The sequence below is a fragment of the Protopterus annectens genome, chromosome 4.part0 (genome assembly GCF_019279795.1).
Source record: "Protopterus annectens isolate FY-2018-M chromosome 4.part0, PAN1.0, whole genome shotgun sequence".
NCBI lineage: Eukaryota > Metazoa > Chordata > Ceratodontiformes > Protopteridae > Protopterus > Protopterus annectens.
The window spans coordinates 501,717,315-501,729,989 of record NC_056733.1 but is presented as its reverse complement, the minus strand read 5'-3'; the positions used below and the strand labels follow the sequence as shown (position 1 = coordinate 501,729,989).

The 12,675-nt window shown below is 41.5% G+C and overlaps 1 protein-coding gene across 1 annotated transcript in view; it reads left to right on the top strand.

Annotated features, from left to right (window-relative positions):
- Positions 1 to 12,675, top strand: part of LOC122799397 (sodium- and chloride-dependent GABA transporter ine-like) — a 372,008-nt gene that overhangs the window by 260,102 nt on the left and 99,231 nt on the right. Inside the window, exon 10 of the mRNA XM_044068418.1 lies at positions 10,692 to 10,791. Coding sequence (XP_043924353.1) covers positions 10,692 to 10,791 — 100 coding nt within the window. The remainder of the gene's footprint in view (positions 1 to 10,691; positions 10,792 to 12,675) is intronic.

Genomic DNA, 12,675 nt, shown 5'->3' with positions numbered 1-12,675 from the left:
CCCAACAACAGTCTATATGATGATGAACTCCTTTGTACTCCCTGTTATTAAAACGTTATTTTCTTCTACATGAAGCTGATAATTTCTCCTTTCACCCCTGTTATGTCAGCGGTTCAAGAATTTAGTATAGTAAGTGCCATTGTGCATGCCACACTTAAAATGGAGGTTCTAATTTACAGTTTAAGCAAAGGAACTGCCATGATACTGTTGTATTAACCCTCAAATATGTAAATAAATTGATGAGAGGTGTGACTGTAAATTTAAAATCAGCTTACCTTTGTCATCCAGTCTCCTTATTAACAAGCTACAATCATAACCCTCCTTTTCTGTATTACAAAACAATGTATTTCCACATTAGTTAGTAGCTTGATTCTTCATAGCAAAACTGCATTAAACAAAACATGACAAATAGACAAACTTCAGATATTTTCCTGAAACAGCAAGCACTCAGACGATCTAAAATCCATAATGCTCATAAACCAAGCAGTCTTCATTTACAGGATAGACCTCTTCAGGCAGCACATTTTTCTTTACATGATGTCTTTAAATCACATATGCTATTAACATCTTTGCATACATATGTAAATTGCTATTTAATTACTGAAATCTGCCTTATGTGTATGTGTGTATGTATATGTATATGCAAAAGCCAGGGTACCTTTTTGGCTGGGCTTGTATAGGCCCCAGGGCCGATAGCCTAGTACCTACCTATGAACCTATATGTACATATCACCTGTGTTTAAATGCTTGTGCATTTTGATAACTCAGCATATACTCATCTCTCTACAAATACACATACAAACACAGATTTGTATGTAATCACACTTCGTGTGAATTATCGTTTCTATGAAACGTAGAAATGAAACTTTGAAAGGCTTTCTGTCTATACACACTGAGCAGAGTGGAGGAGGGGCATTGACTACAACTGATCTGAGATATATAACAATAAGTATCCTGTTCTTTTGGCTTATTTATACTGGTTATTGCTTGTAGCAATTTATATATAGCCCTTTTTTATTGCCTGCTGCATACTTTTTACTGTATTTTATTGCTATTAACTAGTCTGCACGGGTAACTGATTTGTTTGCAGTTAAATGCATTCTGTAGAGTCTCCTTGCTCCTGTATCTGTTTAAAAACTTTCATTTTGTGACTCACTGCTGTCATAAAGATTTCTGTAGTGTTTACCGTCTAAAAGAGTGTAGGCTAATAGCCTTTGTATTGTCCCAGTTCAGATTTGCTGGCTCTGGGCCTGTTTGTTTTTGCAGTGGTAGTTCTGAGCACATGAACAGGCCATCTTGAATTAGCAGAAGCCTTTCTTTACCTTCGTGGCAGGATTGTGTTGATTGGCTGCTGGCTAGTGGGGGCTGGTTCTTATGTGCTTTTTAAAAAAAAAAGTTGTCTAAGGTTGTATCATCTGGTATTTAAGCCCTAGCTTTAAGAGGATTTCTGTATATACACACTGAGCAGAGTGGTGGAGTGGCATTGACTACAACTCTGATCTGAGATATTTAACAATAAGTTTTTTTTTTGGCTTATTTATACTGGTTATTGCTTCTAGCAATTTATATATAGCACCTTTTATTGCCTGCTGCATACTTTTTAATATATTTTATTGCTATTAACTAATCTGTACGGGTAACTGATTTGTTTGCAGTTAAAAGCATTCTGTAGAGTCTCCTTGCTCCTTTATCTGTTTAAAACTTTCATTTTGTGGCTCACTGCTGTCATAAAGATTTCTGTAGTGTTTACTCTCTAAAAGAGTGCAGGCTAATAGTTTTAGTATTGGTTCCCACCCTGCCTCCCTGTTGGTGCCTTGTTGTTATACTTGGTGGCTTTGCATTTGCACACCCCTACTGAAAATTTGATCTGGGACACACCTCCTAGTCTAGTGTCATTAGCTCATTCTCCCTAATACAGGGAGAACATCTGAGAAGGCCTTCTGTTCCTCTTCTCTCCCTTTCTTTAAAAAATTGCCTGAATCACCTTGTGTTCTGACTGTGCTTCTCAAACATTTTGGAAATATAGAGTATATTTTAGTGCATTTATTAAAACTGCATTTGCCTTAATATTGATACAACTCAGGTGTTCTAGGGCGCACTGCATCTGAATTTTGTGTTTTAGCTGCTTTTCTGTATATATAGACTTCTCTGTATATGTAGACTAGCTACATGTTGTACTGTATTACTGCCTCTTAAATAATTTTTCAGTTGTGCACTTGCATTGCTTCATTTAAAAAGTTTTAAATTGCTAATTTTGTAGAGTTTTAATTGCATTTACTGTTTGGGACTACACACTCGTGTGTTAGTCTTTTTTTGTGTTTATTTACTGTATTATTGCATTGCTTAAAAATACTACCTTGTTTGCTCGTTTCCCACATTTCCTAGCCAGTATAGTCCAGATCCCAGGCTTTGCTTGTCTCAGGACTTTATTTTCTGTGTTCAGAGCTATCCAGACCTTGCTGTGGTAGAGGGAATCCTACTGCTTACCAGTGGGAGTGGTGAGCATTGTACTGCCTATCTAACACTAGAGGAGTGTTTCCAGCTCTGAAATTGTAATTTTATTAGCCTTTTTGGGCTGATTTCTATCCCTTTCAACTTTCTGGCTTAAAAACACGTGTGTTTGCACATTTTTCGCATGTTTGCACATTTTTCGCATTGTGCAGCACCGCAGGGCTACGGTTAAACTATTCCAGGTGCCAGAAAGTCTGCTCTTCAAATTTTCCCTTAGAATTGGCCGATTTTTCAGTAGTAGCACTAAAATCTGAACCCCTATAACTAGCACTTGCTCTAGAACCTGCTGGAAAGCACTAGGAAGCCTGAAACTGATACAAGCACTCAACTCTCCTTGTCAATAAGGAGAAATTAATTGTAGGCACTAAACAGCCTATAATTGCAAAGTACCTTGCAAAGGTAAGGGAAAACAGCTCTTGTACTTTACAAAAAAAGCACCTAAAGAGGCATGTGCAAGGGTCAGCTTCCGGTGATTTCTCCTGTCCACATGGTGAATCTGGGTATACTGGGGCAATGCAGCAACTGCCTCATGTACACAGACAACCCTCTCCTCCTACCACCCAACACTACAACCTGCGAGAGATGCACTTACATAGCCAAACTGGAAGCAAAGCTCTCTCCAGCCAACATTGTGGTAGACAGTCAAGAAGAGAAGGTTAACACCTGCACTACACCTCGAACAACACATAGCTCTTCAAAACCTACACCATCAACACCCGCACATAGTAACACTAAACCCACATATGCGGAGGCCCTTAACATTAACCTGCCTAAGCAACAAGGAACTCCAAAGCTGAAATGCAAACAACCACCAGTCACAACCAAAGTGACACATAGCTCACAACACCAGTGTGCCCACCAACAACAGCTCCTGAGGCAAGACAATGTACCCAACACTTTAGTCATAAGTGACTCTATAGTCAGGCACACTGATGTCCCACTCACCAGGCTGAACAAGGAGAAAATTACAGTCAGCTGCCTGTTGGGTGCCAGGATCCACCACATAACACATGCACTCAAGTCACTCCACAACAAGTACAAATACAACTTTGTCATTGTCCATGTTGGAGTGAATGACTTGAAGCGTACCTCCCTGGACTACATGAAAAGAGACATGGAAGACCTCTCGTATCATGTGGCCCAGGCAGGTATGACCCTAGCTCTGAGTAGCAGAGAATGATACCACAGTATAAGGACAAAATGACTGACTTCAACAATTGGCTAAGCTTCTGGTGTTAGTCAAAGGGGATCCAGTATCTGTCTGCCTGGGCAGACATGATCGGCAAACCACAATGCTTTGCCAGAGATGGTCTGCACCTGTCACCCATGGGATTCAGGTTACTGGCTAAAGCTCTTGCCACCCCTATAGTGCCTTTTTTAGACAAGGTTCAAAGGACAAAGCCACCACCATAACAGGTACAAGCATGCAAAATCTGAAGGTAATACTACTCAATGCTAGAAGTCTAAACTTCAAAATGCACTCTCTCGAGGCACTCCTAAAAATGGAGAACATCGATATCTGTGCAGTAACTAAGACCTGGTTCAAGGCTCCAGAGAGCACCCCTGCAATACCAGGCTACAACTCTTACCACACTTTTCGGCCACCAAACAAAGACTGAACCACTAAAGGGGGAGGAGTGTCCGTATTCACCAAGGATATTCACACCTCCAGGCTAGTTGCCCAACACAATGCATCTGAAATTCTCCAGGTGCAATTAACACTAATTAAGACTGCAATCCAAATTGTATCTTGCTACAGATCCCCCAACCATGCCCCAAGATTCTCACTACACCTTTCTAAACATACTGAAGAATATTAAGATACAACCAAACACCCTAATACTGGGTGATTTCAACTACCCTGCCATTAACCGGGAAAACTACTCGGGTACCAACACCTTTTCCCAACAGTTTCTGGAATTCATAAATTCCAATGCCCTGGATCAACTAATCCATTGTCCCACCAGGGGCTCCAATATCCTAGACCTGGTCATTACCAACATGGGAGATAGATGTTCCACACCAGTGGTCACCCCCTCATTGGTCAGGTCTGACCATAAGCAAATCACCCTTGACATCCACATCCCACCCCCACCCCTCCAGTAAGGAAACCTCCGTAAAAAAACTTCTCCAAAGCCAACTTCATGCTACTCAAGTCAGAAGTGACAAACTTCATGACACCCATGCAGACGGGATCTGAAAGCTCGACTGCAGAATCCTACACTAAGGCACTGTATGAGCACATCCACTCATACATGAATTGTGCCATCCCAAATAGAACCAAGATGCTCTCCGCCAAAAATAGGAAGCCAATCTGTTTGTCCCCTGCTATAAACAAACTATACAACAGAAGGAAGAAACTGTTGCAGAAAAGAGGAAATTCCCAGGATGCAAAAAAAAACTCCCTTACCAGCTTCAGTAAGAAGCTGAGATTCCTCATAAAATCCTCAAAAGCTAGTTACGAAAATAACATTACCAAAGATTCCAAAGACAACCACAAGGCATTCTATAGTTATGTCAAGAATCTAAATGGCAATGCTCAGATTTGCTCTGAGCAACAACAGAATGGCATTAAATATACTGATCCCAAGGATATTGCCAATATCCTGGCAGATCGATTTAGTGCCAACTTCACCCCCTCTCACCCCCTAAAGGGCCTATCTCAATACCAAAAGATTGCCAACGTCTGGTAATCACAGCCACACAGGTAGAGACCACACTCTCCAAAGCTAAGAATACAGCATCCATGGGACCAGATGACATCCTGGGCTGTTTACTACATGAACTACAAAAAACTGGCACCTCACCTAAGTGTCATGTTTAATCATAGCCTCACCTCAGTCATCGTACCCACTGAGTGGCACACAGCTACAGGTATCCCACTCCACAAGGGGGGATCCACCTTGGATCCTGGGAACTACCATCCCATCAGTCCGAGCGTGATCTGCAAGGGCATGAAACGCATTATCATGAAATTTATAAACAAAGACATTGGCAACCTTCAAACACTGGACCCCACCCAGTTTGGGTTTGTGAAGGGACGATCTTGTCTCCTGAACCTGATTGACATCTTCGAATCAGTCTCCAGAGCTGTGGACGAGGGTAAGGCGGTCCACAGAAGGCCTTCGACACTATTCCCAACTCTGGAATCCTAGATAAACTTACTAAGCTGGGCATAAATCCCTATGTCACTCGATGGGTTGCCAGCTGGCTTACTGATAGAACCCAGACTTTAAAATTAGCCGACTCCAAATCCAGCTCCAGACAAGTGACAAGTGGAGTACCTCAGGGTGCAGTCCTAGGACCGCTCTTGTTTGGCATCTACTTCTCTGAAGTACAGGCCAACACTAAAGGCCTCTGGCTAACAAAGTTCGCAGATGACTGCAAACTGGGAGCCATTACTGAATCACCAAATTATGTGGATATTCTACAAAAGGGCCTTACAGAACCTGATGCTTGATGCCAGAGCCATGGGCTCAAGCTTAATGCCAAGAAATGTATAGTTATCCCCTTTAGAAAAAAACATGTACCCATGAATTATCACATAGGTGGCAGTACACTAAACATCGAAAGTGTGATGAGAGACTAAGGGACACAGGTGGACAGTAGTCTCACCTTCGAAAACCACATCACCACAGCAGTCAGGAAATCCTTCTATGTGGCACACCTCATCACTAAGGGCTTTTCATCCAGAAAAAAGGAGGTCATTGTCCCACTGTACCCATTCCTCATTAGACCCATTATAGAGTATAACGTGCCGTTCGGTATGTACCTCACAAGACATCTGCAACAGCTGGAAAGGCCAAAGAAATTCCTCACTAAAAGAATCACAGGCCTAAAGCAGATGCCATATGCTGACCGTCTAAAAAAAAATCTCCAGCTATACTCTGTGACATATCATCGACATATCTACTCAGAGGTGATCTCTGCTTAACATACAAGGCCATGTCAAACCCTGAGCTGTTGGACATGCTCCACTTAAAGAAATCCCAATCCCTCAGAGCCACACGCTCCAGGGATCTAAACCTTGTCATCAAAATGAACAAAACATGCTGGAAGGATAGGTTCCTGACCCAGAGACTCCCCATACTCTGGAATAGACTGCCCATACATGTCAAGCAGAGTGCCTCCTTGGCCTTCTTCAAAAGGAACCTTGACGATTGGATGGGAGACAGGAAATTCACCCCGGGGATCATGTCAGTCGCCCTGCTAGACAGGGGTCCAGGGAAGTAAATATTGTGGGAAGAAACATCCAGGGAATTGTTATAGCTAGGCTTGTATAGGCCCTGGGGACGATAGCCTAGTACCAACCTATGAACCTGTAAAAACAGTGATCGACAAAAAAGTTGAATGCAGAAGTGGAGAATGTTCAAATTCGACCTAATATGAACATTCACCACACTTCGGTACTGAGGTCTGTGCTCCCCACTACTTATATATGCAAACTCTGAGATCACACTTCAGTGAGGGAAAGGGTACATTTCCCGATCCCCACTATAGTGCAATCTGCATTAAAATGTAGAAAGTCACAACAGCGACTGCTGTAGTGCATTTGCTGTTGTGCATTTCTACATTTATCTGTCCGTTCTTTCGATATGATCGAATGGGACGTTTCGGACTACCGTCTCCCATGTGATAGTGAACCTATATATAGATACATAGATATATATATATATATATATATATATATATATATATATATATATATATATATATATATATATATATATATATATATATATATGTATATATATATATATATATATATATATATATATATATATATATATATATATATATATATATACTCAAAAGTAAAAAAAAAATCAGCAGCAAATATCCAGATATTTAAATAACTGCTTTCATCTACAGACCATTGTTTTGTATCAAGGGCTTTTTCAGTGCTGATCTAAAAACAAAAACTTAAAGCAAAAAATAAATAGCTAACACTAATGCTTACATAACAGTTTTATATGTGACTCAGGCCTAGAAAGTATCACTGGCTAACAGTTTATCTTGTTGCATAATGTAAAATAAAAAGAAAAAACTAAGCTGAGTGTCAAAGTAGTTTGTATCAATTGGTAGCCTGCCCAAAATTTATAAAGTAGCTTTTACCACACCAAACAAATTCAGATTATCAAACTATTTTCAAACAACTTGTACAAATATTTACTTAACATTTTGTAAGATAAATCAAGCCAAAAAATCTGTCACCAGGTTAATATTTTATCTTACTGCAAATTGCGAGGCACATATGAGAATCCAAGACTTCTGAAAATTAAGAATGTTCGCATTAAATCAGTAGCTTGCCCAGGTTTCAGATACATGTTGTTGCCACACCAGACAAATTCAAAAGAAGTTGTTTGGCAAATAATTCAAAAGCATAGCCATTAAAATTGCAGTAAATTGGCAAGTGCATGCATATACACACACACATACACATGTATGTATGTATGTATATATATATATAAATATATATGTGTGTATGTAAGTATATCTATATATATATATATATATATATATATATATATATATATATATATATATATATATATATATATATATATATATATATATATATATATTTAGGCATGAGTTCCATTACCACTAGAGGACAGTATAGCTACATAAAAAGATAACAAATTCATTTGAATTCCTGCAGAGAGAGAGAGAGTGTGTGTGTGTGTGTGTGTGTGTGTGTGTGTGTGTGTGTGTGTGTGTGTGTGTGTGTAGGTTCATACTAGGCTATCTGCCCTAGGGCATTTATAAGCCTAGCCAGAGTGTGTATGGCTTTCGCCACCCATTTTAAATTAATTTTGCTATGCCCTTTTTCGAGGTTAGTATACTGTGCCTCTGTCTAACAGTGACACAGAAGTGATACCCGGGGTAAACCTACGATCTCCCATCCACTCATCAAGATTCCTCTTGAAGAGAGTCAATGAGGGACTCTGCCTAACCTGGACTGGGATTTTATTCCAGAGTGAAGGGAGCCTCTGGGTTATGAAACTGTCCCTCCAGCATATCCTATTTATTTCAGTGCTGAGGTTCAAGTCCCTCGAGCGCATAGCTCGATGGGATTTGGATTTTCTGAGGTGCAGCATGTCCATTAATTCCGGTTTGGACATGGCTTTATACTTCAGGCACAGATCACCTCTGAGCAGGCGGTATGCCACTGAGTAGAGCTGGAGTTTCTTTAACCGCAGCATCACGGCATCTGTTTGAGCCCCTTGATCCTCTTGGTGAGGTACTTTTGGGGTCTTTCCAGTTGCTGCAGGTGTCTGGTAAGGTACATCCCAAAAGGGGCATTGTACTCAATTATGGGCCTGATGAGGGATGAGTAAAGAGGCACAATGGCCTCCCCTGATCTAGATGTGAATCCCTTCATGATTAGGTGGGCTATATAAAATGTTTTTCTAACCACTTTGGCCACGTGGTTGTCAAATGAGAGATTGCTATCAACTTGGGTCCCCAGGTTCCTAATTACTTCTTCTGTACTTAATGGATTACCACCTATGTGGTAATTTGTGGGCACTTTGTTTTTGCCAAAGTGGATGACTATACACTTTTGGCGTAGCTTGAGGCCATGGCTCTGGCACCAGTTGTCTGTTTCTATGAGGCCCTTTTGGAGGATGCTTGTGTCGGCTGGAGAGTCTATTATGGCGCCCAGTTTGCAGTCATCTGCGAACTTGGTCAGCCACAGTCCTTCCATGTTGGCCTGTACCTCCGAGAAATATATACCGAACAAGAGAGGTCCCAGGACTGAGCCTTGTGGGACGCCACTTGTAACTGGTTTGGAGTCTGACATGGCTCCAGCTATTCTAACCATGTGGGTTCTGTCCTTGAGCCAGTTTGCAACCCATCTAGTGACATAGGGGTTTATATTTAAGCTGGTGAGCTTATCTGTAATGCCTGAGTGGGGTATTGTATCGAAGGCTTTTGCGAGGTCCAGGTAGGCTGTGTGGACCACCTTCCCCTTGTCAATGGCCTTGGTGACTGTTTCAAAGAAATCGACCAGGTTTAAGAGGCAGGATCTGCCCTTAACAAAGCCGAACTGGGTAGGATCCAGTGTCTGTAGGTCCCCAATATCTTTTTGTAAGGTCCATGATGATCCTTTCCATAGCTTTGCAGACCAAGCTAGTGAGACTTATGGGGCGATAGTTTCCAGGATCCGTTGAGGCACCACCTTGTGGAGAGGGACCACTGTTGCTGTACGCCACTCTTTGGGTACATATCCTGTAGTAAGGCTGAGATTGAACAGTAGTTTTAGGTTTGGGTTTAGCTCTTCTTGGAGTTCATGTAGATAAATCAAGCCAAAAAAAAAAAAAATATATATATATATATATATATATATATATATATATATATATATATATATATATATGTATGTACACATCTACACACACACACATGTAAGACAATTATATTTATTATTATTATTGATTGTAGCTCAATCTGAGTGTTTCCTATCCTTATCCTACACCTTCTATATCCAGTTTTTATTTATGTTACATTTCTTTACTGGGAAAGTCCGACTTGGAACAAAGCTAATTTTCAGCAGAGGCCCAGGGAGAAACACTCCAGACGTATGTCTTTTGTAACATGGGAGGAAACCGGAGCACCAGGAGGAAACCCACACGAACGCAGGGAGGACATGCAGACTCCACACAGAAGGCACCCAAGCCGAGAATCAAACTGGATAACGTCTTGCTGTGAGGCAACAATGCTTCCGCTGCACCACTGTGCCATCCATGTAGTTAGTTATATACCCAGTTGCATTGTTAATGCATATCTTATTCAGAATTGAGTTATGTGGGATTGAGTCAAATGCTTTTGACAGTTCAAAGTAAATTGCATCAATTTTAGTCCACTGTGTGTTATATAAATCAAATTGCAGGTAGAATTGCAGATTTGCCATGCATGATCTGCCAGATGGGAATCCTTGGTGAAAAGACCTCCCCCTAGGCGTTTTCCCAAGAGAAGGTTTTCGTATGCCTTACCCAGTATGCTTCTCATGCTGATTGGTAGATAATGCTCATCTGACATTGCTTTAGTATTTATTTTTTAGTGTCATTTTCCCATCCTGGGTTTCCAATTGTTAGTTGTCATATTCTTAATTTATGCATATTTTAAACTTCCTTGTCAAATACATGAAACCTAAAAGTAATTTTTTTGTTTTCCAGGGTGGGATATATGTCTTCCAACTGATGGACCACTACACTGCTGTTGTATCGCTGATGTTTCTGGCTTTCTTTGAGGTTGTTGCTGTTTGCTGGCTCTATGGTAAGTTCTTTTTTGTCTTGGTATTATTTAATCATTTATTCTGAATACAGTGGGACATTTTTAAATGAAGTATCATACCACACTATTATATGCTATTCATGTTCAGTTTTCATTGTGTCATTCGTCTTTCTGTTAACTATGATTGCTTCAAAATATGTTTAATGTTGTTAAATGCATTTCAACCAGCTTTTGGAAGTCATGTTATCTTTAAAATTAATGCTATAATGATATAACCATGGTAGTGGTAAATGCTTTTTTCGTCAACATTATAGTGCCAGGAATAAGTAGGTATTCCTTGGAGAATAGGCAGGAGTTTTCAGTGTGTTAATTACAGTGATCCGTGTCATAATACTTAGCCAGCCTGTAAAGTTTAAAAGAAAATCTAACAATTCATCTTATCTCCAATTATTGTTGGTCATTGGCTGGGTAACCTTGGGCTTTTGACACGCAACATATTTCTGTAGATTTTTCTGTAGTCTTTCATGGTATTGAGCCTTCTGAGGCTTCCTTACCCTTTGGCAAGTATTTTCTAGTGGAGGATTTCAGTTAAGTTTGGTTCCTTGGTATACAACTCATTGATCTCTCCTCAAAGAATCACTGTTGGTGCAGTTCCAGTTTGTGAGTAGGCAGTGATTCAATCTTTGGAGTTGTATGACCATAGAGTTAGTATACATAAGTATAAGGGTGAGGACAAGACCCTTCCACACAGACAGTGGGTTGCAGTGGGGCTTTCCCCCAGGAAAAAAATACCCTTTCCGTTTCTTTCTTCTGTCTGGTTAAAGCTTTGATAGTATTATACTTGAAGAAACATGGTATCTGAAGTAGTTAACTTCATTTGATCAGCAACCTGTGGGTATCTGATCCGATCCAGATCCGAGCCTGCAGCTTTCCAAGCTAGAGATCCAAGCTCCAAGCTCCTCCCCTTACCCATAATACCCTGCTACCTCCCTCCAGTCCCCAGATCTCTTTTGCCGCGGCTTCTTGAAGCACGAGAGACGAGCTCCTGGCGGTTTCCGTGAGTTATTACAGGGTGTTTTTTGCTCTAAATTTCTCAGTAAATTGTGTGTGTGTGTATTTTTACTATCCCTTAGTATATTCGGGTTAATTTGTTATAGTAGTTCATTAGTATAGTTTTCCCTTACCCTTATTTGTGTGTGTGTGTGTGTGTGTGTGTGTGTGTGTGTGTGTGTGTGTGTGTGTGTGTGTGTATTGTCATGGCCGAAGGCCCTAAGGCCATATTTTCTAAATGCTCTGAGTGTGGCCATAAGCTCTCCCCAGCCAATGGCCACACTCTGTGCGTTATTTGCCTGGGGGTGGACCACTTATCTTCAGGCTGCCAGATTTGTGCGGCCTTTAACCCCTGGGCTTTGAGGGACAGGAGGACTAAGTTAATCCTTGCGGGCCTTCTGCCCCCGGATTCTGCTTCTTCCTCCTCTCCCTCAGTGGCGCCAGCCGTGGCTGTTCAGCCAGCCGTTCCTGCTCCCCTGGCCGGGACTCAAACTCTCTCTATAGGAGCCACAAGCGGTGGGCCGATTCTGCTCCCTCAGCCCTGCCGGCTAAGTGGCTCAGTTCTCCCTTGAGGGTCTCCGGGTCTTCCCCCTCTCGGCTCCATTCTCCACGTTTCTCGTCGTCGGAGGAGGCCCGGTCATGTTCGAAGTCGTCGAGGCAGCCTTCCCGGCCAGCCTCGGCAGCTTCCTCTAGATCTACGAGGAGCCTTTCAGACACGGACATGGACCGGATGATGCATTGATTCCTACAGGCCCAAATGCAGATGGGAGTGCTCCTGCCGGGAGCTTGGCCCCTTTCTTTGCCCCCATTGCTCCTTCTCCGATCCATTATCAGGTTTCGGAGCTGTCGGATCCGGGTAGCTTCGGAGCTGGGGAG